Here is a 27635-nt window from a genome sequence, read left to right on the forward strand (position 1 = left end):
CAGTTCCCCTTCTTCCCTGTTCATTCATTCAGTCTTATCAGAGTGGAGTCAGGATCTTAATTTGTTCAGGGTGTTCTCATTCTTCGCTACTGTTTATCGCAATGTTCAAATTGTCTTAGACTTGGCCAAAGGGAGCCCCTTCAGGCCCCTCCTTGTGTTCTTTTGACATGTTCCTAGCATTTTTTGATACTTCCTTACTTCCTGGTACCACTAGATGTTCCACGTTTATCTTGCACTTCCTTAGCCCTGGAATCAGTCATTCCGGCGAGCAGCCCCAGTTCCTTTAGCGAGACTCGGCCCCGGAGTGTGCACTCGGCCACCTCACGTTACTCCCTGTGACTAACCTCGACTCACGTTCTTCCATAAGTGACTCAGTGAACTTAAAAGATAAAGACCGAGAAATAAAATCACTGGGTCGAAGGTAATTTGATAGATAATTGCCAGATTAATGTAATATTTTATAAGGTGGTATGCAGCCGTGTGTTCCCTCCGGGACACATTGGTGTGTTTACAGCTTGCGCAGTTGCCATAGGTCATTCTCTGATTCCTTCTTACAGATTTGACCAAGGGAATGTTTTAAAAAAGAAAAATGCTAGTTTTGTGTAATGGTACTTTCCAAATTAAATCTGCTTTATATTTATATATCAGTTTTGCTTCCAGTATGTTTTAATAGTTTACTTCATAATAATGAGGATGAGGCGCGCCCGGGTGGCTCAGTCGGTTAAGCATCTACCTTCCCCTTAGGTCATGATCCCGGAGTCCTGGGATCCAGTCCTGCATCGGGGTCCCTGCTTCTCCTTCTCTCTCTGCCCCTCCCCCTGCTCGTATGCATGCGAACGCGCTCTCTCTCAAAAATGTAAATAAAATCTTCCAAAAAACAGTGATGGGGATGAAGAGGTGCCTGGGTGGCTCAATACCGACCCTTAGTTTTGGCTCAGGTCATGATCTCAAGGTCATGGGATCAAGCTCCAGGCTGGGCTCTCAGCTCAGCCCAGAGTCCGCTTGAGAATCTCTCTCCCTCTGCCCCTCCCCCTGCTTGCCCGCACGCATGCGCACTCTATCTCTTGCGCTCAAAATCAATAAAACAATAATGGGGTTGAAGACACTGCCGTGCTACAACAGGATCAAAGTATTCGCTCTCAGAATCTTTACATTTTGTAGAAAGATGAACTCTTTTATCTTCCTGGAACCCGTTCTTTCAGAGCAGCAGGAGTTCTCAACCAGGATGGTTTTGCCCCAGCCCCTGGCGGATATTTCACAATGTGCGAAGGAAGGCCTTTCTGGTCTGGCCACCGGGTGGAGGCCGGGTGCCACCAGTGTCTTGTGAGCGGATGCCGGAGAAGCTGGGGGACGCCGCTCCGGTGTACCATGTAGTTATCTAGTCCAGAATGTCAGTAGTGCCACAGCTGAGAAACCCTGCTTCAGAGTAATTTTTTTTTTTTTTTAAAGATTTTATTTATTTATTTGTAAGAGAGAGAGAGTGAGAGCGAGCACAGGCAGACAGAGTGGAAGGCAGAGTCAGAGGGAGAAGCAGGCTCCCTGCGGAGCAAGGAGCCCGATGTGGGACTCGATCCCAGGACGCTGGGATCATGACCTGAGCCGAAGGCAGCTGCTTAACCAACTGAGCCACCCAGGCGTCCCAGAGTAATTTTTTTTTTAAGATTTTATTTATTTATTTGACAGACAGAGATCACAAGCAGGCAGAGAGGCAGGCAGAGAGAGAGAGAGGGAAGCAGGCTCCCCGCTGAGCAGAGAGCCCGATGTGGGACTTGATCCCAGGACCCTGAGATCATGACCTGAGCTGAAGGCAGAGGCTTTAACCCACTGAGCCACCCAGGTGCCCCCAGAATAATTTATTAAAAGTGAAGTTGTGTGAAGGCTTCTGTTCTAGAAGATAAAATCGATTCCATCCTGATGGCAAGGGCATCTAATGAACTTGAAAGGGTTACGTGTCAGTGGCTCTCTGAACACTGCTCTGTGCTTGCCACAGTGGTGAAAATGAAGAGTTTGGATTGAAAAAAGGAGAGAAAGTCACCTTTTTGGGCTTGATTTCCCTGGCTTGTTAATTTTACAGGTGAAGATGTGGTTTTCACCACTAAAGTAAAAACAGACGTTAGCTCCTCTGGAGCATCATTAAGTGTACGTTTTGACTTGCTTGAGTGTGGGCAGAGTCATGAGCTTGAAAATAACTGCAGCTCCAGTCCTCCCGGAGACTTTATTTTATTCTCTTTTTAAGGTCAGTCTGTTAGTAAAGTTCGGCCTTCCATTGAACTACAAATAGACCAAAATCAAAGTGGATAAGGAATGACTAATTCCTCTTGGTCCTCTCCTGCCCTGTATTCTACCAGAGGAAGGTTTGTTGATTGCCTCTGGGGAGAGAGTAAAAGAGACTGCGGGAAACTTACGGCCGCTTGTGAAAGCAGCAATCTTTTACGTGGACAATGCTGGGAAACCCAGAAGATATTTTCCGACTTCAAGATTTGAGGTCATTTGACAAATTGACATTTCCACTCTAATAAGTTAATATGGTTTGTGATTTCTAGCCATAAGTAATAGTGCACAATTCATTTTATTCTTAAACAGATTGGTTTTTGTTTGAGAAAATGAAGAAAGGGAACAGAACCCTAAATAGTGGGTAGTTTTAGCATCCTTTATCCTTAATCTTCAGTATGTTCTTTACTTCTGAAAATTTTGAATTTTCAGTGTTTTATTTTGGGGGGCAACTATTAGAAAATTGGGGACTTTTTTTTCTAAGCCTGTGAGGTACTGTTCATTTCCCTGGATCCTATTAATAAAGCCTGGTTTTTTGTTTGTTTGTTTGTTTTAAAGTAGCTACCAAATTGTATGTTCCGTTTTATCCAGATCCTAAAACCGGTAATGAGCAGAGAAGGAACATACCAGGAGAGATGCTTGCTTTTTAAAAGCCTTTTAAGCCTCTATCCTAGTCAGACCTGTGTTTTTTTACATTCCAAACTGATAGAAGCTTTTTGGGAGAAGCAGAGTTACAGAAAAGTAAACAAGAGCACTAGTGGCATGTTTCCCTCATCAAACTGGAGCTGACTGTTTATTGGTCTTCGATGAGGGATACTGGCTTGCAGTCTCTTTCTGTTTTTACAGAGGAAAATGGTCAGGGAAAGGGAGGGGCCCCATCTCTTTGAGAAGTGGGTAGGTCAACACAGCCATCTACCCACATGGTTTAATTAATTAATTAATATTTTAAAAGATTTTATTTATTTGAAAGAGACCACAAGTGGCAGAGGGGGGCACAGAGGGAGAGAAGGAAAAGCAGACTCCCCTGCTGAGCAGGGAACTGGACTCGGGGGCTCAGTCCTAGGACCCTGGGATCATGACCTGACCCGAAGGCAGATGCTTAACTGGCTGAGCCACCCAGGTGCCTCCCACATGGCTTAATTCAAGATAGAATTTAAGGAAGCCATTCCTAATGCTGGTGTATCTTCTCCCTCTTTTAGGTGATATTTATATGCCGAGGTTTTTGACTGCCCAGGTTAAAAAAATCGCCCTTGTTTCGGGGATGGGAAATCAGGAAGCGTTGAGTAAAATTTGTCAGTTACATAGCGGCAGATTTCAGCTTGGCCGGTGTGCTGTATGGGGAAAGGCACACCTGTTCTTGGAGATTCACAGTGCCCGTAGCTAGGACTAACACGGTTTGTTTGCGGATAGTTGCTAACCTCAAGAGTTATTCTGAGTTTTATTCTTATGTCCCTCTCCCACTACTGGTTTAATATTTCAGAATAATAAAAAGCTTTAAAGGTAGGCTACTTAGCCTGTTCTTCTGAAATACCCTCTCTCTCTCTCTCTCTCTCTCTCTCTGTTTGCTGAATTTTTGAGGGTGAACTCTTACTTCACTCCTCTATCCTGGAGATAGGTTTGTACACAGAAGGGTCTGTTCCAGGTATAAACTGGGTAGCGACATAGGAAGCCTGTACTTTAAGGACCAGTCAAATCAACGAAGAAATGGGGGCGCTTGGGTGGCTCAGTTGGTTAAGTGTCTGCCTTCCACTGAGGTCATGATCTGAGGGTCCTGGGATTGAGCCCTGGTGCTGGGGCTCCCTGCTTAGCGGGGAGTCTGCTTCTCCCTCTCCCTTTGCCCTCCCATGGGCATGCGTGTGCGCGGGCTCTTTCTCTCTCCCGCTCTCAAATAAATAAGTAAAATCTTCTAAAAAAAATCAGGAAGACATGATGGAGTCATAGTTACTGTCTTCAGGTCCCTAATTTTCAGGAAACCGATGATGTCAGTCATGTAGTCACGTGCTAATAAGGTTACATTGTCCAAATAAAGTCACTTTGGAAGACAATGAAGTAAAGCTGGCCGTCAGCCAGGCGGCCTTTACCTGTTCAGTTTCCTGCAGAGTGGCATTTAGTTTACATTTCTCTATAGTTCTCAGCGGGGCGTTAGGCTATCAGGGTGCTTCTGTGGACGGTGAGACCCTCCTCGCTCTGCTGCTTTTGAGCCTGTGCTGTCCAGAGGCTGGTGGCTCGTATCTATTTCCATGTGGCTCTTAGGCTCTTGAAGCAGGGCTAGTCTGAGCTGAGAAGCGCTGTCTCTGAAATGCACCCCAAGTATCGAAGACTTAGTATAAAAAAAAAAGGTAAAATATCTCATAAATTTGCATATCAGTTACGTACTGAAATATCTTGGATATACCGGCTAAAATGAAATCTATTAATTTCACTCATTTCTCTTTACTTTTTTTTTTTTTTTTTTATTGAAGATTTTATTTTTGGGGCACCTGGATGGCTTAGTCGGTTGAACATCTGCCTTCGGCTCAGGTGATGATCCCAGGCTCCTTGCTCAGCGGGGAGCCTGCGTCTGCCTCAGCCTGCTGCTCCTCCCCCTGCTTGTGCTCTCTCTCTCTCTCTGACAAATAAATAAACCACTGCTCTAGACAATCTGTTTCTGAGAAGCCCCAGGTTCATTTTGGAGAATCCCCCCACCGCCTTTTATTTATTTATTTATTTATGGTGGCAGCAAAGCAAGGTTTATTGAGCGTTAGCAAAGTGATCGTACAGGGGTGCCTGGGTGGCTCAGGGGGTTAAGCCTCTGCCTTCAGCTCAGGTCATGGTCTCAGGGTCCTGGGATCAAGCCCAGCATTGGGCTCTCTGCTCAGTGGGGAGCCTGATTCACCTCCCTCTCTCTCTGCCTGCCTCTCTGCCTACTTGTGATCTCTCTCCATGTCAAGTGGGTAGATAGAATCCTAAAAAAAAAAAAAAAAAAAAAATGATCGTACAAAGCACCCGAGCAGCTAGGGGACCCAAGAGGGTTGCCCTTTGTTTTGCTTTTTATTTTTTTATTTTTTATTTTTTTTAAGATTTTTATTTATTTATTTGACAGAGAGAGATCACAAGTAGGCAGAGAGGCAGGCAGAGAGAGAGAGGAGGAAGCAGGCTCCCTGCTGAGCAGAGAGCCCGATGCGGGGCTCGATCCCAGGACCCTGAGATCATGACCTGAGCCGAAGGCAGCGGCTTAACCCACTGAGCCACCCAGGCGCTCTTGTTTTGCTTTTTAATAATGTTCTTTTTTTTTCACCACTTCCAGGGTATAGGGTTGCAATTATATTTACTCAGTGACATGTGACTAACTGGGGCCTTGTGGTTTGTTTTGTTTTGCTAGTGATGATGGCCAAAGAGAAGCCACCGATAACTGTAGTCGGAGATGTTGGCGGGCGCATCGCGATCATAGTGGTATGGTCATGTCGTCCTTCGTGTGCACAGATAACCCTGCTGCCTCTTCATAGATTGTCCTCTTTCGGATTATGTTTCTAGTAAAGCTGAGGGAGTTAAATGAATCTGTCTATCCTTTCTCACCCAAACTCCTTCAGGACTGGAAGAAATCTTTATGTGGTTGAACGGGGGTTATTTTAACCTGCAGATGGAAAAAAAAGTGCAGGGTCTCCCATAAGAAAATTCAACCCCAATAAATAACCTTTATCTGAAGGGATCTGGGTTTCATCAGAGCCACCAATCTACTCAACCTTCAGCTTTAGGGCCACGAGAGGAACCGAAGATGAGCGGTTCCATTTTCACTAGTGAGAACAAGTGTCTTTTCTTTGCATTTCAGCATGAGCTGTTAGCTCCCAGCGCTAAATGCCTTGCTGGGCCCGATTGCAATGGCTGGCTTTATTTCTGTGTTCTTGTCATCTCACTTTGTCTTGAAAAAAAGTAAATGGGACACCAGCTATGTCGGATGAATCGGAAACGTGGGACAAGATGATGAGCCTTGGTAGTTGGGAACTCTAACTCCGTATGTCACACGTGGCCGTCAGGCTTTGCTGTTCTTTGTACTGACAGCCACGCAAAGTGTGGTCCACGCGGCTGTTGCCACTGCCTGATGTTCCGTCTCGGGCCCAGGCAGGTGGCTCTGATCTCCAGCTGGAGATCCTGAAAGGACGGGCAGAGAAGAGAGAGAGGTATGTGCTTACAGAGACGGGGGGTAGCACTTGAACACCACCTCCGTTGTCTCCCCAGGATGACATTATTGACGATGTGGAAAGTTTTGTTGCTGCTGCGGAGATCCTGAAAGAGAGAGGTGCTTACAAGATCTATGTCATGGCCACTCACGGCATCCTGTCTGCGGAGGCCCCCCGTCTCATCGAGGAGTCCTCCATCGACGAGGTCTGTGTGCACTTACTACTGGGCCTGGGATTTGCTGCTCTCTTTTCTGTGAATTGTAAAATGACCCCATCAGTGTTGCCTAACCCCCTCTCTGGAGGACCTCGGAAGTAGCCTTGGTGGCTAGCTGGGTGTTGCGACAAATGCGTAGTCAGGAACAGATGCCTCTTTCCATAAAGGCTCAGCTTATTTACTTGGATGTGGTTCATATTTCAGTGTAGTTTGGTGCTGTGGGAGCGCTCCTCTCACAACTTGGATTCATCCAGTTTTGCACAGTGCCAGGGCTCACCCTACTGTTTCTGCCCAAGTAGAACATGACCTTCATACTCTTATGTTTTGAACCATGTAACCTTTCTCTTGTATAAAGTCTGTTAAGTTTAGTTTGTAAAAACTGTACTCAGTGGAATAAGGTTTTGTAGTTTGGAACTTGGGCTGCGGGAACTAAAGGTGGGACAGACTTTTCTGGGTGGCCATGTTGGGGACACATCAGTAACACTGTTTTATCTTCCGTTGCTGCAATGACTAGGTAGTGGTGACGAACACGGTCCCTCACGAGGTGCAGAAGCTGCAGTGTCCCAAGATAAAGACCGTGGATATCAGTCTGATTCTCTCTGAAGCAATTCGGAGAATCCACAATGGGGAGTCCATGGCTTACCTTTTCCGAAACATCACCGTGGATGACTAGCTGTCGCCGTTGCCTTGACTACGGAACTCCTGAGGAAAACGTGTGGAGAGCCATGCCATCAACTTACGTACACAGTGTTTCCTCTCAAGGGAGGCCTGGAAGTAGCCTGAAGTCAGATAGTCAGTCTCACCCAGTTGGGTAGGTAGGAGCCATTAAGATAGTCAAGGGGAAGACAGAGCTGATGGATAAATGGCCTTAAATGTCTGCCATCGCCATCTTGGTCCTTAAACTAAAGTTAGTTTCCTGAAAAGAATTCCCAAATTTTGTTGATACTAAAAAGGAGTTAAGGGCAGATGGTCCGAGCTCTTTAATATTGGGCTATTTCCACCGCAGGGAAACGTGTGTCAACGTTGAACTTGGTTTGGGAAGCTGAGTGCCCTGGTACTGTTTCCAGTCTAGTTGTCCTCTCCCCAGTCAGCCTCACGTACATCTTTTGTAGAAAACCCCGTTTTTCTTTGAGAAGCTGCCGTGCCTACAGCCACCGAACAACAAAGCCTTTGTGGCATTACCCCAGCAAGGAGGTCAGATTAGAGAGTAGCCCCCTATCTCTGGATCCCTGCGAGGCTCTTCAATGGCAAATAAAAGAGTTTGTTGTCTTGCAAGTCTGTTGGCTACATTGCAGAACCGCCTGCTCTCCTGCCTTCCTGGTGGCTGACTCCTGTCCAGACAGTGCAGGAGACAACAGGTACAAAATAAAGGGTAGTCCAGGTCCAGAGCTGGTCCTAAACCCCGGACAGGAGTCTCCACCATTAGGTTCCATCCCCTTCTTAAGCATCGAAATCAAATCCTGGTTGGGATAATGGATTTAGAAATCTAAATTTTTTTTTTTTTAAGATTTTATCTATTTATTTGACAGACAGAGATCACAAGTAGGCGGGGGCGGGGGAAGCAGGCTCCCTGCTGACCATAGAGCCTGATGCGGGGCTCGATCCCAGGACCCTGAGATCACGACCTGAGCCGAAGGCAGAGGCCTTCAACCCACTGAGCCACCCAGGCACCTCAGAAATCTAAATTTAAAAAAAAAAAAAAAAAAAAAAAAACAGAACAAATTATACTTTTCTTGTGTGATAGATGACAGTGTGGATGGCACTTCTCAGGACTGCTCATGGTCTTCCTACGCAGCAATTAAAATTACTCTATATTGCAACACATCTGTCAGGGAGGCCTTTCAGACCTTCAGCCTGCTCTGGGCAGGACAGAATGTAATGGGAAGGACAGAGTCTGTCCGTCGGGCAATGAGCGGGAATTGGTTCTGTTCCTGAGGGAGGGCAAAGGACAATCCGCTTCTTTGTACAATTGTCTTTCTCTGCAGGGACATTTCCTTGACATTTTTATCCCTTTCCTAATGACTTGAAAAGTTCCCAAGCCACAGTCAAGACTTCAAGCACGTTAGCTTTTTCAAGCACACAAGTTGTCTTCTGTTAATAGTCCAAGTAGGGGAATTTAGAGCAAGAACTCAATTGTCAGATAGCAGCATGGTGGGGGAGGCGGAGCTGCGGACCGTTACTCAGGAGACCTGGTTCTTATTTGTAAGGCCCTGCAGATGACTAGTCCTTTCTGGGTCTCTCATCAGATCTAAAAAGGGAGGTTTGGAACTGACAACTGAGGGAGGTCCTTTTCAACCAAAATTCCATTTATACATCCAGTTAATGTTTATTTTCCTGTGTCTATAAGAACAGAGGTGTTTATTTGTACTTACTTCATAGAATATATTCCCTGGGATTAGAATTAGAATATATTCATATACACCCCTTCCGTGGGCATTTAGTGGGTCCTAATCTGTGTCTGGTATGATGCCAAGTCTCAGGGATACGCAGATGAAATCATGAGGACTCAGGGAGTCGGGATTCTGGCCAGTGGTAGCAGGGGTAACATCCTTCTGGAAAGTCACTGAGCTTAGAATCGAGAAGCTCACGTTCCACACCCTCTAGGACAGGGGAAGCCCCATCACAAGACTTTAATTTGGTGACCCAGCCTTCTGTTTTATAGGGTGAAAACATAAGTGCACAAAACTGCCAAGAATTTGTTCTTTTGATGGTTTCAGGAAGCGTGAGGGCCCCGAATGAGTGTCAGGTGCTAGGGCTATGACGGTGAACCAAAAAATCCTCAGGTGTTAACCTTCCTGTAGGTTCTAGACTGATATTTAACTCCATTCCCAGGCAACACTGGGGATGAGGGGCATGAAAGATTTCAGTTACATTTTACCAGCTCAGACTAAAAATTTGAATTCGAGAAGTAGTTGAAATAGGAGTCCATGGTATAGACTTTTGCTCAGGCTTTCCTTAGCTTTCTTGAATGTAAACACTGACATTTTACATTTTCTGGAAAAACCTGGTGTGGGGAAGTCAGGCCCCAGTTGCTGAGAGCACCAAATTCCTCTAGTCCTGTCTCATCCTGGCTTGTGATGAGCTGAAATGTTGGCACTTGACCAGATGAGTCTGTTTCGAGATAAACTAGGCCAAGGTGGCTCAGTGAAGGTCTGTCGTGTGGTGGCTGGTTGGAGCTGCCAGGGCGGTGAGTGTTCTTTTCCAAGTTACCCTCCTTTCTGATGAAGCAAAATGAGATGGGAGCTGTCCCCCAAAAGCCAAGGTCTCAGGACTGCATCCCTTAAGACATGTGCCTCTGCCCTGAGTAAGGAATGAGCTAAGGACACACAGGGTGTCTCTTAAATCTGTCAGTTCTTAATGGCTGAGTGCATGGGAGGCCTTCCTAGGTTAAGTGAGGGCTGCAACCTAGGTGAGCCACAGGACCCCTCCCCTTCCCAAACTGCTGTGTTCCCATAGTAGTGCCTTGACACAGCCCCATAGCCCCTTTGGGAACGTTTACTTAAAGTAACAGTCAGTGGTGCCTTGGGGTATGCCCCAGGCTTCCCCAGACCTGGATAAGATAGGATCCCCTTGCAAGTTGGGAGGGAGTGTGTGACTTCGCATACGGGCCAGTCCCGCACTGCGGGCTGCCCGCTGGACGGTGCCAGAACCCTCGCGTGCGCGGGGCCCCGCACCACGGGGCAGTGACGGGGCCGTCCGTTCGGTTCCAAACGTCCGCTGGCTGCAGCCGGCGCAAGGGGAGGGTGTAGCGCGGAGAGCGGACGACTGGACAGCGGAGGGTTGGCGGCTGTCCGGACCCCGCTGGGGAGGCGGGCGCGGGTCCCCAGGAGCGGAGGGTGGGAAGCCCGGCGGCCAGGCGCTTTGCCTCCATTTTCCAGTGACTGATGCCCTGGGCAGCGCCCGGGGGCGCAGTGGGCAGTGAGGGGGACATGGCCGCCTGGCCAGCCGAGGGCGCGGACCGCTGCTGAGACGGCGCACGATGCCGCCCGCGACGGCGGCCACCACCATGGTCTCCCTTCGGGAGCTGGCGGACTTGGCCATCGGCACCCCGGAGGTGGGCGCCGTCAACTTCACGGCCCTGCACACGCTCATCGTGGCCATGCTCCGGAGCCTCAACCTGCAGGAGGTGCGCATCGACTTCCAGTCGCCGTTGCCGTCGCCGGAGACGAGCCGCCCCTTGGAGATCGCGCAGACCGCGCTCAGCGCCCCGCAGCTGGCTGCGTCCAGGGAGAAGCCGCGCGGCAGCCTGACCAAGCCACCGACGGCCGCGGCGACGCTCGAGAGCCAGGTGAAGGGCCTGGGCGGGCAGGTCCAGGACCTCAGCAGGAAGCTCAAGACCGTCACGAGCCAGGTGCAGGGCATCGTGAGCCACGTGCAGCACCTTACGGCTCCCATCAGCGAGCTGGACGCCCGGGACTGGCTGGAGGAGGAGACCGCCAAGCTGGCGCCGGCCAGGGCACGAGCAGGGTCGTTGAAAACCGCGAAGGGCGAGCGGGCCATCGTCTCCCAGGTCTCCCAGGTGAGGGCAGGGCGGGGCTGGGGGGGCGGAGCCCACCACGGGCTCCCGGGCTGGAAGGGAGGCGCGGGCGGCGGGGCCGTCCTCGGAACCGCTGTGTCCCCACCTTGCAGGCCATGGAGCTGCTGCGCGACGTCGTGGAGGACGTGAAAACCCTCAAAGAAGCCCAGGAAAAGGCGCAGGAGCTCCCAGCGGTGAGGACGGCGGGGACCCCACCTCGAGGATCGCGGAGTCGCCCCTTCCCATGCAGGGCCTGTCCTCACCACTCCACTGCCCCTTCTCAGACCCCCAGGGATCAGAACCGGGTCGGGGATGTTGGGATGATGGGGAGCTGACAACTTCTGATAATATTCTTGGAGCGGATTTCCTCTAAACAAGAATAAAGAAGTGAGGTGGTGGGTGTTGAAAGAGTGGAGCCCAGGAGGGCGGGCTGGGATGGAGAGAGCTCTGCGGTCACACCAGCAGGTGCTCGGCAGCCACACCTTCACTCGGATCTTTTTCTCTCGGAGAAAGATCTAGAACTCCCCTCAGATGGACAGTAGGGGCCCAAAGTACTAGGCAGTGCTGCTATTTCAGGCTCTCCGGAAGCCGCCCAGGGTCTTAGCGCTGGAAGGAGGAGGAGGGACAGTTAGAAGAAGCCCAGGGAGAGGCTCAGGGAGGCCTCAGGGCCCCTGACCCCATTCTGCCCCTCATGCCAGGCCTGAGGCCCAAGCGGGACTCTCCGTTGCTCTGGAAAGCTTTTCTTTTTGAAATGTGGTGTTTGGGGGCTTTTAGATGGTTTTTTCAGACCAAAGCCTTGTTTCACCTTTAGATTCCTACATTCTGGAGCTTTGCAAGGGTCATCCAGAACAACTTTTTGTTGTTCTGTTGTTGTTCGGTTCAACAAGTTTTAGCAATTTGTTTCGGTTCCTTGGGGACGCTTTTCTCTTCAAACCACACAGCCATTCGGACGCTTTGAAGCGCCGGGTCGTTTCTGTCCTGGCGGGGCAAGTCAGCATCATTCTGCAGTGCGGGAATGTTCTGTTCGAGGGGAGGAGAAGTGAATCCCAGGACCAAAGGTTCCCACCCCTGTGCTTGCATTTGCTCTTGGCACAGTGTCCCCCAGGACCGCCACACCTCACTTGCCTGCCTCTTGTTGGCTGGAAAGAAAACGATTTAGCTGACTCAGTGGTCCTGTCTCTACCCCCAGCTCCTGTAAAATCCACACAGCTCCTTTCTTTTCTAGGAGCGCATGTGCGCGGGTGCGTGTAAGGGCGTGTGTGTGCGCATGCGTGCGTGTAGGGTCCACAGGAGGGGCTGGTTTGATCCTCCACCTCCGAACTCTTCTTCCAGACAGCCTTCCAGCGAATCGATGCTCTAGAGAAGATGGTCAGAGAACGGGATGAATTCCTGGTAATATGGGCGAGTTCTGTGATAAAGGGTCCTCAAGGGGGAGTAGGGGAGGATGTCCAGGCTCCCACCCCAGACGTCTGTGTCCCTCTGAAGTAGGATGAGGCCCTCTGCCCCTGTGGGCGCTGCCCCTGGATAGGGGGGAAATCCTTCCCATCCCAGCCCATGGTTCCCCCAGAGGTCCTCAGGGGACTGGAAACTGGCTGCCCAGGACTCACTGGTCACTTGAAGGACAGTGATGTTGCCTCGGGACTAGGGCTGTGGATTCTGTTAGCTCAGTTCTGTTCCTAAAGCTTTCTGGGATTAAACTTGGGGTGTTTGTGTGTCTGTCTGCCTGCATGTTGTCTGTCACCGTCAGGACCTCGTGGGCCGGAAGATGAGTTTGATGCCTGTTGGAGAAGAAGTCACCATGGTCACCTGGGAGGAGCTGGAGCAAGCCATTACTGACGGCTGGAGGGCCTCACTAGGGGTGAACAAATTGGTGACCTGGGCCCTGGTTTTGGGTGGGGCTTCCCTGGACCTCTCCCTCTTTGCTACTGCACAGTGTTTTCCATTATGTGGATGTTCCTGATTTCATACTTCCTATTATTTAAGGTTTTTTTTTTTTTTTCAGTCTTAGAAAAAACCGTGCTCCCGTGTAACCTTCACATGTGCAAACATATTCGTAGGTAGGGTGCATTCTTAAGAAATGGAATGCAGGTTTGTGATTTGGCTCCTTTTGCCAACCTCTCCTCCACAGATAGGGCTCCAAGTTAGATCCAGTTAGATCCTCCCTTCAGCGTGGGAGAGAGCTTGGTTCTCGAGTCCCCACCAGCACTGTCTGTACCCAGTTTTTTCCAGTTGGATGGAAGAATGGCACCTGACTGTAGTTTTGATTTGCTTTTATAGCTTTTCAAAGTTCCTCGACAGCCTGGTCTGAAATGCCTGAGTCCCTTCATGCTTAGTGGACAAAGATGACCGACTTTGGAAATAAAATGTCTGTAGGGGCCCTGTGGCGATGACTTTGACACACAAATGTGTGCATGCGTCTGTCCGTCCCCAGGCAGTGCCCAGGATAATTAAATCATTTTTATTTATTTATTTTGTAAGATTTTATTTATGTATTCGAGAGTGAGAGGGAGGGAGAGTGAAAGAGAGCGTACAAGCAGGAGCAGGGGGAGGGGCAGGGAGAAGCCGACTCCCTGCTGAGAAAGGAGTGAGCTGCAGGGCTCAATCCCAGGTCCCTCGGGATCATGACCTGAACCAAAGGCAGATCCTTAGCCTACGGAGCCACCCAGGTGCCCCTCAAATCATTTCTCTATCCCCACCCTTTCTCCATCTGAATAAAATGGCAATTATCAAATGGCCATCGAGGCAAGGATCAGCTGCCCTTCTGGTCTTGGTATTCTCCTTCTGGCTTTGTGCCCCTCCCCTTACTCAGAAAAGTTGCCTATGTCAGTATCCACCTCAACAGGGGGAAGAGAGTGGACCTTTTGGCGCCACCAAGTGGCCATCTGGGGCATGTCAGATAGTACAGGGGTACACAAGACACCCTGTGATTGCTTTTTGAATGGGGGGGGCATCTTCAGAGGAAAGCAGCAGCAGAAGGACTTGGAAGAGGACCCTGCTAGCAAAAGGAATGGCCTAGAAAAAGTTTGCCTCTGCTTTCGCTTGTTTTTTTAAGCCAAAGCTCTTGAAACGTAGCAGTCTCCTGTTTTGAGTGAACGACACATTTTTTTCGGGTGCGAGCAGGACACTTGCCACACCTAGATACGAGCACAACAGAAGCCCCTTTACACACTCCCGCTTGTCCAGAGGTAAGAAAGTGTCTGTTTTGACAGTTGCTCATGCTTGTCAGTAGCCCCAGGAGCAAGGAAGAATAAATATAAATATTAAAAGATTTTTGAGAAGCAACAGAACACGTTCGGCCCTTGTACAGAGCATCACAAGTACAGGAGAGAACATCCCCGTCTGGAGCTGAGAAAACACAACAAAAACGCTGGAGACCAGTGTTGCTTGGACTGTTGGTGGGACCCTTTAACATAAGTGACGAGATTAGGACATTGAAGGTCAGCGTTTTTCAGGTCCACGGTGTGCTCCGGGAGAGGGGCCGTGGCTCTCAGGCGCAGCCGCTCTCAGGCGCGGCCCGCATCGTGAGGGGAGGGTCGGGCTGGAAGCCAGCACGCTGAGTACAGGGGCCATGAGCCTGGAGGAGTAAATCCCATCTCTGGAATGACAGACACGAGGAGGGTGTTGTATTTCCCCCCTAGAGGAGGAAGGCTGCATTTCAGGAGCTCAGACAGAATAGCGGTGGAAGTCGCCCGTCCCAGGACGTGAGTGAACGCAAGGACATGGACCAGTGCTTTTTCCAAGCGCGTATCCCGATGGGCAGCAGGGCCTTCTCTGCAGTTTCGCCAGATCAAGCGAGGATGACCGGGATGCTTCCCCGCCTCCACCTCCTGCCTGGCCTCCTGCTGCTCCTCGTAGTACCTCTAATGGTCAGAAAGAACCAGGAAGAGCCATACCCTGTGGTCACCTGTGGTGATCAGGTCACCAAGGAAGAGCCAGCCCTGTCGTGCTAATCAAAGCTTGCTTAAGGGAGGAAGACGCTTCTTCACTTTGCTGTCTTCGAGACGAAGCCGAGTCTCCCGAGAGAGCCTTGGCCATGGGCGTAACAACAGGAGAACCTTCCGGTGACCCATTACACCAGGTCCGCAGACCTTGAGCACAGACGTTCTTGCATGGAAATAGCAAGTCTGAGCTAAAGGGCATTTTCTCTTCGAAGCTTTGTGGCCTCTACTTTATAACGTAGAAAACCAAAATTAAAGCTTCGTTTCAGGATTCCATCGAGGGCAGGTGATTCCCCCTGTTCCGTTGTGATCGCCATTTCGATATCTTGGGCTTCAGAACCCGAAAAACAGTGGAGCGAGTTAGGAAGGGGCTGCACAGGATTCACCCCGCTTCCAACTACCTGCCCCCGCCATGGCACATCCCCAGGGAAATAGAAATAAACGTTTTAGGACATCTTGGAGTCATGGAAATAGCAGGTTCCATACCTGGGGGGGGGGGATCCTGTGAAGGCAGGAAGGACAGAACGTTCCGGCTCAGGAAGGAGTGTGGGGTCCATCGGGCGTAGAGAAGAGCTCATCGTACAACCTCACCGTTCAGATGACAACCTAACAAGGTTCGTGAGAAAGGAGGAACTTAACCGTATTTTGCCTCAAAATGAACCCATTGATCACAAAGGTACCAGTGAGAGGGAGGCAGAAGGTTCTACCAAAGAAAAGGGGGAGGCGTACGGCTGCAGAAGCAGAGACAGGAGCGACGTGTTCATGAGTCATGGATGGAATCCTGGCCACCCTTAAGAAGCTACAGGAGGCGTGGAAGCGGGTTGTGCCAAGAGCTTGCAGCATCGCCAGTGCTGCCCGTCACCTTGACCTCCGCCCAGAGCCACTGGCTCTGGAATTCTGACCTTTTGAACTGTTACCATAACAGATTCGTGTTGGTGGAAGTCGCTGAGCTGTGGGGTAATTTGTCCCGGCAGCCATCTGGAACAGCCCCCTGCTTCCTCTTGGGGCGGTTCATGGATGATTGGCTAGGCTGGGTGGTTTAGCAGAACTCCTTCCATTTTGTGCTTCTCTTGGGTCTGAGCGCTGGGCAATAACCTGGACACAATAACCGCAGCACTCGCCTCTGGAGGGTCTTTTTCAGGACTTGCTTTCAGAATCTTTGCCCGGTGTCAGTTTCCTTCCTTCCTTTTTTTGGTGGCAGTTGTTTGCAGTGATTGGTTTCAGTCCTGTAGGCCTTTCTGTGTGATAGGCGGAGCCCTAGGATGGTTGCCAGGATTCCTACCCTCTGCTGTGCACACACAGAATCCCCTCAGGTGTGGGCAGAACCTGCAGGTATGGCGTGGGGGCTGGGGAGGGGGACATCTCTCCTGTAACAAGATCGCTAATAAATTGACTTTGAGTTTAATCACAGGAGGGATCAAATGGTCCTGACCTAATCAGGTGAGCCCTCCTCGAGAAAGTGAAACCAGAGGATTGCCCCCATGGAAGGAGCCGCATGGCTGGGTTTGAGAGTAGCCTGTAGGAGCCAAGAACTCCAGCCAAGAGGAGCTGAGTTCTGGCAACAACCCTGAGCCTCAGAGAAGGCCGCAGCCTGGCCTGGATTGCAGGCTGAGGCCCTGAGAGCGAATCCAGATAAAACATGGCCAGACTCATGACCCACGGAAACTGAGATCATAACCTCGTGCGGCTGTCGACGTCTGCTTTCATGGTAACATGTTCTACAGCAGTAGAAAATGAGTCTAGGACCCTGGACTAGTGAATTTTTGGTCTGTGGTTTTGGGGCAGCATCAAGGAGTCGCAGAGCTGGGCCATCATGTCTTACCAGGGAGGCAGCTCTGGACCTCAGAGGGAAGTACTGTGCCCCCAAGCTGGGTAGGCCGGGGCTGGGTGAGGTCCAAAGAGGCTGTGAATCTCTCCTGCTTCCTGGGATCTTGTGGTTTTTTTGCGAGTAGCAAGAAATTGCTTTGCTGAGATTTTGAGGTCTTTCGGTGTCCGGGGAGTACGCACTCACCCTGGGGTGCTGGCTGCCTCCCCCTGGCCAGAGTCCCCGGCCAGCAGTTCGTATATTCATGGCTTTACAGAGCCGGGCCAACAGATGGGGAGCAAGTTGCAGGCGACATTTAAGATTAGAAGCATCGGGGGTGGGCAGGGTTGTGCCGGGCTGGCTCAGTCAGTAGAGCATACAACTCTTAGATCTTGGGGTTGTGAGTTGGAGTCCCATGTTGAGGGTAGAGATTATGTTAAAAAAAAATCAAGGGGAAAAAAAAGATTATAATCATTGGAAGCGGGTCCTGACTGAAAGAGGACGGTGATGGGAATCGCAGCACAGCCGCTGGTGAGCCGCTAAAAGAGGGTAGTGGGAAGACTGCTGGCTGCAGCTCATGGAGACACATCTCCCCCTGCGCACACACTTAAAAATTGACTTTTAAAGGAAATAGATTCTGTTTTTAGTTATAGGCTCACAACAAAACCGAGTGGAAGGAATAGGAGTGCCTAGTTGGTGGAGCAGTGACAACTGATCACAGGGTTGTAAGTTCAAGCCTCACACTGGGCATGGAGCTTGCTATAAATAGATAAGAGAGATAGACAGATAATTTAAAGGGATACCTGAGTGGCTCAGTAGGTTGAGCATCTGCCTTCAGCTCAGGTCACGATCTGAGGATCCTGGGATCCAGCCCCGTGTTGGGGCTCTCTGCTCAGCAGGGAATCTGCTTCTCCCTCTGCCCCTGCCCCTGCTTGTTCTCTTTCAAATAAATAAAATCTTTAAAAAAATTAAAAATACATTTAAAGACATTGAGTTAAAGGTGTAGAGGTTTCCCTTATATCTTCGGCCCATACACACACACATAACCTTCCTCACGAACGAGGACCCCACCAGAGCAGTACATGGTTTCAGCTGGTGAACCCACGTGGACACATGATGTCATTCAAAGTCCATAGTTTTTTTTTTTTTAAGATGTTATTTATTTATTAGACACAGAGAGAGAGATCACAAGTAGGCAGAGAGGCAGGCAGAGAGAGGGGGGGAAGCAGGCCCCTCGCTGAGCAGAGAGCCTGATGTGGGACTTGATCCCAGGACCCTGAGATCATGACCCAAGCCCAAGGCAGAGGCTTTAACCCACTGAGCCACCCAGGCACCCACAAAGTCCGTAGTTTTAATCAAGTTCACTCTTGGTGTTATATAATCTATGGGTTTGGACAATGGTGTAATGGCGTAAGACAGCTCCATACACAGTAATTTTGCGGTCCTAAAAGTCCTCTGTGCTCTGCTCCTTCGCTCCCCACTCCCCACTCGCAGCCCCGATCCTTTCCCTGTCTCCTACAGTTTTGCCTTCTCCAGAATGTCGTACCGTTGGAATCACACGGTATGAGGGCTTCTTTCACTTAGCACCGTGCATTTAAGTTTCCTCCATGTCTTTTCATGACGTGATACAGCTCACTTTTTAGCACTGTATAATATTCCGTGGCCTGGGCTGGACCACAGTTAGTCCATCTGTTCATCTACTTAAAGGAAATCTTGGTTGCTTCCGAGTTTGGACAGTTATGCTGTCGGCATCTGTGCACAGGTTTCGGTGTGGACGTAACGTTTTCAGCTCCTTTGGGTGAGTACCAAGGACTGTGATTGCTAGTGTATAGAAAGAGTATGTTTAGTTTTGTAAGAAAAGCGCCACTGTCTTCCACAGTGGCTGCACCATTTTGCATTCCCACCAACAATGAATGAGCAGAGTTTCTGCTGCTCAGGTCCTTGCCAGCGTCTGGTCTTATCCGTGTCCCAGACTTTGACCATACTAACAGGTGTGTAGTGGTGTCCTGTTTTAATTTGCGTGGCTTTGATGACATTCCCGGTGTTGGCAATTTGTGACTCTCCTGTCTTGTTCCTCATCGGTCTGTTTAGAGCTTTATCAGTTACATGGATGTACTCAAATACCTTGTTTTTATTGATTTTCTTTGCTGTTTTCTGTCTATTGGTTTGTGCTCTGATCTTCATCATTTCCTTTCTTCTGCTTGCTTTGGACTTAATTTGCTCTTGTTTTGCTAGTTTCCTGAAGTGCACATGGAGGCTTTTCTATTTTGGGACCAGCACTTAGTGCTATAAATATTAAATATGTCCCGAGTATTGCTCCAGCAGCGTCCCTCACGTTCTGGTATGTGGTTCAGAACATTTCCTATATCCCTTTTGGTTTCTTCTTTTGCATCCACAATCTATTCAGCAGTCTGTTATTTTGTTTGTAAATATTTGGGGATTTTCCAGGGATCTTTCTGTCACTAATTTCTAATTTAAGTCCACCGTAGTCAGAGAATATATTGTACAACTTGACTTCTTTTATTTATTTATTTATTTTTTACTTCTTTTAAATTGATGGCTGTATATCTTATGGCCCAGCGGATGTTCTGTCTTGGTAAATGTTTTGTGTGCACTTGAGCGCAATGTGTCTCCTGCTCTTATAAGGGGAAGTATTCTATAAACGTCCATCAGGTCAAGTAGGTTCTAGTGTTGTTCCAGTTTACTGTATCCGTTAGGGTTAAGCTGTGTTTCCGTCTCCACCCCTCCCAAAAGGTGTTGAAGTCCTGCCTCCCATTATAAATGCAACCTTATTTGGAAATGGGTCTTTGCAGACGATCAAGTTTAGATGAAGTCATTAGGGTGGGCCCTGATCCCATATAAGTGAGTCTATAAAAGGGGGAGTTTGGACAGAAAGACACGTGCAGGGAGAAGACGGCCATCCATCCATAGATGGTCAGGAGAAGACAGCCATAGTGAATGCCTGAGGCCACCAGAGGCCAGAACAGAGCATGGAACAGATTTTCCTTCACCACCCGAGAGAGAACCAAGCCTGTGGACACCCAGATCCCGAACTTCTGGCCTCCAAAGCCGGGAGATGGTACATTTCTGTTGTTCAAGTCACCCAGTCTGTTACCGCAGCTCCAGAAAATGAATACAGTGTCCTTGCTGATATTCTGCTTACTTGGAAATTAGTGAGAGAAAGGTATTGAAACCTCTGACTCCAGCTGAGGATTTGTCCCTATCTCCCTGTAGGTCTATCAGGCTTTGCTTCACATATTTTGAAGCCCTGCTATTAGGTGCAGAGACATTTAGGAACGTTATGCCCTCTTGATGGATTGATCTCCTTATGTTAAGAAATGACCTTAAAAAAAAAAAGATGTTATTTATTTGTGATGAGAAAGAGAGAGCATAAGCAGGGGGAGTGGCAGAGGGAGAGGGAGAAGCAGGCTCCCAGCTGAGCAGGGAGCCGGACGTGCAGTTAGATCCCAGGACCCCGGGATCATGAGCTGAGCAGAAGACAGATGCTTAACTGACTGACCCACCCAGATATCCCAAGAAATGACCTTTTCATCCTTAGTAATATTCTTAGCTCTGAAATCTATATTAATTAGTATAGTGATTCCAGCTTTTTTTTTTCTTTTTCAAGTGTGAGCATGGTGTATGTTCTCCTGTTCTTTAATGTTTTACCTGTTTGTCTATATGAAGTCTTTTTCTTGTAAGTGGTATGTGGTTGGTCTTGCTTCTTTAACCATTCTGACAACTTTTGATTTTAAAAAAAGATTTTATGTATTTATTCATCCAAGAGAGTAAGAGCACAAGTCAGGGGTTGTGCAGAAGAAGAGGGAGAGGGAGAAACGGACTCCCCACTGAGCAGGGAGCCGAACATGGGGCTCGATCCCAGGACCCTGAGATGATGACCTGAGCCAAAGTCAGATGCTTAACCAGCTGAGGCACCGAGGTGCCCCTGCCAATCTCTGCTTTTTAATCAGTCTGTTTTGATCATTTACATTTAATGTGATTATTGATATAATTAGGGCTGAGCCTGTCATCCTGCTGTTAGTATTCTGTTTGTTCCATCTGCTTTTTGTTCCTTTCTCCTTCTTTTTCTACTAATTTTTTATTATTTGAGGATTTTTTGTTTTTAAACCTCCTCTGTCGGCTTATATTAGCTATAACATCTTTGTTATTTGACTGGTTGCTTTAGAGTTTATAGATTTATACCTCTTTCACGCATCCCAGTTCACCTTCAAGTGATATTCTACCCCTTCACAAATAGTATAAGGACTTTACAATAAAGTATTTCCAAGGGACTTTATTTCTGGGGCCAGCAAACTTTTTTTGTTAAGGGGCCAAGTAAATATTTTAGGTTTTGTGGGTCATGCAGTCTTTGTCACAGTTGCTCAACTCTACTGTTACTGTGTGAAAGCAACCATGAACAATACATAAATGAATGAGTTTGCCTGTGTCCTAATAAAGAGTCATTTACAGAAACAGACGATGGGCTGGGCTTGGCCCATGGGCCCTTGCTTGCTAATGCCTGCTTTATGCTATTGTTGTCCTGCATTTTACTTTTACATTTGTTATGAACCCTACAATACATTGTTCTTGTTTTGTTCAGTCAATTATCTTTCAAAGGGATTTGAGTCCAGAAAAACGGTTCCAGTGCTTGTGACCCCTTTGTGTATAGTCAGGTTTCCATCTGGTATCATTTTCTGTCTGCCTGAAGGATTTTACTTAACATTTCTTTTATGAGTCTTGCTGTTGATGAGTTTCAGCCTGTATTTTTATGTTTGAAAACATCTTTATTTTTCCTGTGCTTTGGTGTTTCATTTTGTTTTCTAGTGGCCTAACACATGGTCTGTTGTGGAAAATGTTCTGTGTGCATGCAAGAGAGTTTATTCAGATCTTGTTGGGTGGAATGTTCTACAGATGTTTGCTGGTCCAGTTGGTCTGTGGTCTTTTATTTTATCGTTGATCTTCTGCCTCTTTGTTCTATCCCTATCAAAAGTGGGATATTAAAGTCTGCAACTATTACTGTTGAACTGTCTGTTTCTCCCTTTAATTCCATCAGGTTTTCCTTATGATTGTTAGGACATTGTTGCTTGGTTCATATATATTTTTAAAACTATTATATGGGCGCCTGGGTGGCTCAGTGGGTTAAGCCGCTGCCTTCGGCTCAGGTCATGATCTCAGGGTCCTGGGATCAAGTCCCGCATCGGGCTCTCTGCTCAGCAGGGAGCCTGCTTCCTCCTCTCTCTCTCTCTGCCTGCCTCTCTGCCTACTTGTGATGTCTCTCTGTCAAATAAATAAAAAAGTTAAAAAAAAAAAAAACTATTATATCTTCCAGGGCGCCTGGGTGGCTCGGTGGGTTAAGCCTCTGCCTTTGGCTCAAGTTATGATTCCAGGGTCCTGAGATCGAGCCCTGTATCAGGTTCTCTGCTCAGTGGGGAGTCTGCTCCCTCTCCCTCTGCTTCTCCCCAATAAATAAAATCTTTTTTAAAAAAACTTTGCAATAACATAAACTACAAAGTGCATTTTGGAAAAGTTAGAGGAGTTACCTTTCAAATTTTGGCTCTTAAGTTTCTTTTTGTTGTTCTTGTTTTTTATCTGTCAAAAAATATGGTGAGGGGTGTATTGAGAAACAGAAGTTTCCAGTTGGCGGGTTCAATGTGTCAAGATATTCAGTAATGCAAAGGAAAATTTCAAGGGCAAGAATATATTACAAATCAGAGTTTTTGAGCAAGATGAATGGATAAGCAGTTCTATCAGTTGTATCCACAAGAAAGAGGACTCAAAGAAGGCTTGTTTACAGAATCTTCTGTAAGTCAGCGTTGGCTACCTCCAACGATTCATCTTTTTAAAAACAGTATCATAAGCATCCATGTACTTTTCTAAAACCTCTTCTACTCCATTTGATATCCAGTTTCCAGAATGTGTTCCACACTGGCCCATCTTTCTGCCATTCTCAAGCCTCCTTAGGAGTCTCCCAGCAGAACTGTGTTGTTACTGTCTTAATAATTGATTTTGAGATGTTCTGTGTTGCTCAAAGACCCACCATGTTTGTTAAATTCATGAACTAGTTCTCCTTGAAGTCCTTTGAACACACCATTTTCATCAAAATCTGTGAAGTTGGTCATGACTCTGGCAACTGGATGATCAACACCAGGCTGAGGGAGAACTTCTTCTAGTACATCACCCACCAGCTGAAAATTTGAACACAGGGAGACTGTGTTGTTGGAGCTTATCAAAGACATTCTAGTACCTTCCTTGAACAGACATCAGATCCTGCCACAATTCCTTTCAGTTTAGCTTTCAGTAGAGCCTGTTCAACAAGCAAACCCTGTGAGTTAGGGTACGGTTCTACCACCTAAGAGTACTTCTGTTGTAGGAACAGGATCAACTTTAGTAGCATGATCTTTGTCCTTTAGTTGCAGTAACTCTTTCTGGCCTCCATCTGTAACCAGCTTATGATTGTCAATGATAATTATGACATGTCGGGCATCCTTTTCCTTTGTAGGAAAATATACTTAAGTGTTATGCTGAAGTCTATTATTATCTGAAGGGTGGCAGGACCTTCTTTGATAAGACCAAAGGTCATTTCTTCTCTTATGGGGTTCTTGACGTGAACTGAACTTTTCGGGAATTTTGACCTCATTTTCACACATACAGCAGGTTCTTGACTCATCACTTCTTGGTTATTCAATTGTCCTTAAAGGCACTCTGGGGTCTTGCATTCTTGATCGTCCTAGGACAACAGCATAGACAGCAAGCAATATCCAGAGATGGAGGGCTTGGATATAGGGATCCCAATGATCTTAGGCTTCTGCCTCGTGTTTCTCTTAGGCTGAATATGTCCTGAGCCAACAGCACTCCTGCCACCAGGACACCCATGCTGGTGCTTTCTACCAGGTCCTCCCTGGCCATGGCTGCCTAGTCCCTGGAGAGGGTCTCATGGGCTTCCAGGCCCGAAGAGAAAAGGCTGCACACAGTGAGTGTGGGCCCCCTGGGTCATGCTTTTAAATCCCTTCTGCAAATCTCCGTCTTCTGATTGGAATGATAAAGTAGGTTTACATCTTCCATTTGCTCTTTGTTTTCTACAGGTCTTATGTCTTTTCTGTTCCTCTATTCCTCAATTTTGTCTCTTTCGTGTTAAATAAGTATATTCTAGAGGACTGTTTTAATTCCCTTGTTGTTTCTTTTACTGTATGTTTCGTTTGGGTGATTTTTTTAGAGTCTTACTTATTTATTTGAGAGAGAGAGAGGGAGAGGCACAATCAGGGGAGGGGCAGAGGGAGAAGCAGAGTCCCATGCGGGGCTCAATCCCAGGACCCTCAGATCCTGACCTGAGCCAGAGGCAGATGATTCATGGACCAAGTCACCCAGGCGCCTGTGGTTGTTGGGGTTTTTTTAGTGGCTCTGAAAGCAGAGTTCAGTGTAGAGCTGATGATTCTCCACTTCTGAGGCAACACCTTTCTCAATACTGTCCCCTGAACTGAGGTTTTTCCAAACTGGCTGACAGAAACAGGCACGGTTCCCAGCCCTGTGAGAGTCTGGCACTGTTCCCTCCAGCCTTGCAGATGGCTCTTGTTCCAGCCTTGGGTAGTCTCCTCACATACACACGCTGATCATTTCTGTGCTGAACATCTACAGATCTCCTGAATCCTCTCTATGTGTATCTCCTTTCCTTTTTTTTTTTTTTTAAAGATTTATTTATTAAGAGAGAGAACATGAGCCAAGGAAGGGGCAAGAGGGAGAGAGAGAGAGGGAATCCTCACGCAGACTCCCCCTTCCCGCTGAGTGTGGAGCTTGACACGGGGCTTGATGCCAGGACCTTGAGACCATGACCTGAGCGGAACTCAAGAGTCGTAAACTCTCAACCAACAGCCACCCAGACGTCCCCTGTACCTCCTTTCTTTCTGATACTTTGTCGTGTGAACTCACATTGCCTCAGTCTGCCTGAACGTTCAGGTCTGTCTCCTCAACTCAGGGAATCCCTCGCCTAGGATGGCAGCCTAGAAACTCCACTGGAATGGCAGTAAGCCGAGGCAACACGAGAGCTCCCATAGCTTGTCTCCACATCTTTCAGGGATGGCTGGCCTTCACTAGCTCATATCCAGTGTCTAGAAAACCACCATTTCATAGTTTAGGATTTTTTTTTGTTTTGGTTTGGTTTTTGGTTTTGAGTTGCTATAAACAGGAGGAGGGTAAGTCCAATTCCTGTTATTCTGTTTGGACTAGAAATGGAAATAGTTCATCATTTTTTAACAGATTGTATTGTACTCTGTGGGTGTGCCCCCTACAATTGTCAGTCCCCTATTGATAACCTGTTTGCATAAGCGGTGCCACAGACTGGACGAATGTCCTGGAAGCCCTTTGTAAGAGTCCGTAGAGGAGACCTCAGCGATGGAACTTCCAGGCCCCGGAGTTTATGCGTTTACATTTTGGATACATGGTTCACTTGCCTGGCAGTGATACTTTTGCCATCAACAACGGGCCAATGATGGGACAAACTTTATATTGTGAACTTAATAAATGACTCATGCTTTATTTGTAGGCGGAGCAATAGTTATAGTAGATCGCTGGTATTGTCCAGGACTTCCTGCTGTCTTTTTTTTTTTTTTTTTAAGATTTTATTTATTTGACAGACAGAGATCACACGTAGGCAGAGAGAGAGGGAGAAGCAGGCTCCCTGCCGAGCAGAAAGCCTGACATGGGGCTCGATCCCAGGACCCTGGGATCATGACCTGAGCTGAAGGCAGAGGCTTTAACCCACTGAACCACCCAGGCGCCCCTTTTCCTGCTGTCTTTTATGAGGGCAATTGACATATTATGATGCCATTTGCAAATGTGCAGATTCTCAAAGCCTTGAAGACGTATCCTTCAAGAATGTCAGAGTTTTTGTGTCTAGCCTAGTTTGGGGACTAGAGGGTATCCTTCTCCAAAAGCCCCAAGTCACCCTAATCCAATGTCCCGGATGTTCTTGCCTTCGTGTCTTAGCGTGAGGGAGTCCTTTCTACCTGCAGCTGCTGACTTCTCTCTTCCTCTTCACCCAGGGCTCAGAGACAATGACGGGACTCCCTCAGCGCAGAGGGCACGCGTCCGCAACGTCAGATGACATACTTCAAGGCGGAGTCCCCATCAAGCGGTCAAGTGCTGACCGGGCTGTGGATTCTCCCCGTGCTTATGGCTCAGATCAGACCTTTTCAGGACTTGGTGGCGTAAGAAACCCCTCTGAAGGGGTCACCAGGGAACAAGGCAGAGGTGCCTCGGCTGCCACATTCCCTGCTAGAGAACAGCACCCCAGGGCCCGTGACGAAGCTGGCCTGGCAAAGACCCATCACCCATCTGCATCCCAATCCAGAGTAGAGTCAGATCGCCCCAGGACGAGAGAGCTGCCGTTGCACAGCTCAGCCCATCTAAGAAAAGAGGAACGAGAAGCACAGCCTGGTCCCACCCTACAGGACCTATCCTCAGGCCCTGTGGCCGGAGATGAGCATCAAGGTCACCCAGATCAGCACTGGGGGGTGGATGCAAGCCTGGGTCGAATCCAGCCCGGGCCGGATCAGCATGGATTGGGACCACATGGCGTGGACCCACTGGTGTGGCAGCATCCCAGGACTTACCCACGTGCTGTGGTACCGCACAGCGTGGGTCAGCTCGGTGTGATGCCACCTGGGATGGATGAGTGGGGCTTGGTAACACCTGGCCCGGATCAGTATGGGATGGTGCCACCAGTGGTACCCGGCACACACCAGCAAGGATGGGAACTACCTAGCCCAGTTCAGCCTGGTACGGTTCCACCTGGCGCGTATCAGTATGACACAGGACTTCCTGGCACAGCCCAGCAGCCTGGTGTGGATCCGCGCGGATGGGTGCCCCTGGCTGCAGATCAGCGTGGATTTTTAATACCTGGCGTGGATCAACAGGGATTGGTTCCACACCTCACACATCAACGTGGTTTGGCATCCCCTGGTTTGATGCAAGTTGTTGCAGATCGGCAAGGTTTTGTACAGCCCAGCTTGGAAACATCTGAGTTCACTCATCCTCACACAGATCAGCATGATATAATACAGCCTGGGCCAGACCAGCATGGTTTGGTACCAGCGGGAGCCGGTCAGCGTGGTTTGGTGCAGCCTGGTGCAGATCGGCATGGTTTGGTCCAGACTCTTGTAGATCCAAGTGGTTTGGTCCAGCCTGGTGCTGATCTACCTGATTGGGCACAGCCTGGTGCATATCCCAGTGGCTGGGGACAGCCTGTTGCGTATCCTTTTGACTCGGTACAGCCCAATGTATATCCATCTGGTTTGGTCCAGCCAAGTGCAGTTCAGCCTGGTTTGACACAATCTGGAATAGGTCAGCAAGATTCAGCCCAACTTAGAACGGATCAGCGCACTTTGGTGGAGCCTGAAATGGATGAACATGGTTTGGTCCAAGTTGGAATGGATCACCGTGTTTTGTTCCAGCCTGGCACGGTTCGGCCTACTTTAATGCAGCCTGGTGCAGGTCAGCGTGGTTTGGTCCAACCTGTTATAAGTCAGCATGATTTGGCTGTCCAACCTGGAATAGATCAGCGTGAGTCATTCCAACTTGGCATGGATCAGCGTGGTTTGGTGCAACCTGTCATGGGTCAGCCTGGCATGGATCAGCGTGGTTTGGTGCAACCTGGCGCAGGTCAGCCTGGCTTGGCACAGCCTGGCATGGATCAGCGTGGTTTGGTGCAACCTGGTGCAGGTCAGCCTGGCTTGGCACAGCC

At 48.5% G+C, this 27635-nt stretch overlaps 2 protein-coding genes and 1 pseudogene across 5 annotated transcripts in view; 2 read left to right on the top strand and 1 right to left on the bottom strand.

Moving 5' to 3' along the window:
* Positions 1–7917, top strand: part of PRPSAP1 (phosphoribosyl pyrophosphate synthetase associated protein 1) — a 29589-nt gene extending 21672 nt beyond the window's left edge. For all 4 annotated transcript variants that reach the window (XM_059378892.1, XM_059378891.1, XM_059378893.1 and 1 more), the window contains 3 exons: positions 5633–5703; positions 6487–6633; positions 7157–7917. In XM_059378892.1, the coding sequence (XP_059234875.1) occupies positions 5633–5703; positions 6487–6633; positions 7157–7315 (377 nt within the window). In that variant the 3' untranslated portion in view covers positions 7316–7917. The remainder of the gene's footprint in view (positions 1–5632; positions 5704–6486; positions 6634–7156) is intronic.
* Positions 7918–10485: 2568 nt separating this feature from the next.
* Positions 10486–27635, top strand: part of QRICH2 (glutamine rich 2) — a 33525-nt gene continuing 16375 nt past the window's right edge. Inside the window, exons 1-7 of the mRNA XM_059380168.1 lie at positions 10486–11161; positions 11272–11352; positions 12491–12550; positions 12906–13104; positions 26075–27082; positions 27263–27315; positions 27376–27611. Of these exons, the coding sequence (XP_059236151.1) occupies positions 10622–11161; positions 11272–11352; positions 12491–12550; positions 12906–13104; positions 26075–27082; positions 27263–27315; positions 27376–27611 (2177 nt within the window). The 5' untranslated portion in view covers positions 10486–10621. The remainder of the gene's footprint in view (positions 11162–11271; positions 11353–12490; positions 12551–12905; positions 13105–26074; positions 27083–27262; positions 27316–27375; positions 27612–27635) is intronic.
* On the bottom strand, positions 22689–23564 carry LOC132004453 (cytosolic 5'-nucleotidase 3A-like; annotated as a pseudogene).

This window comes from Mustela nigripes, chromosome 16 (genome assembly GCF_022355385.1).
Source record: "Mustela nigripes isolate SB6536 chromosome 16, MUSNIG.SB6536, whole genome shotgun sequence".
Lineage (NCBI taxonomy): Eukaryota > Metazoa > Chordata > Mammalia > Carnivora > Mustelidae > Mustela > Mustela nigripes.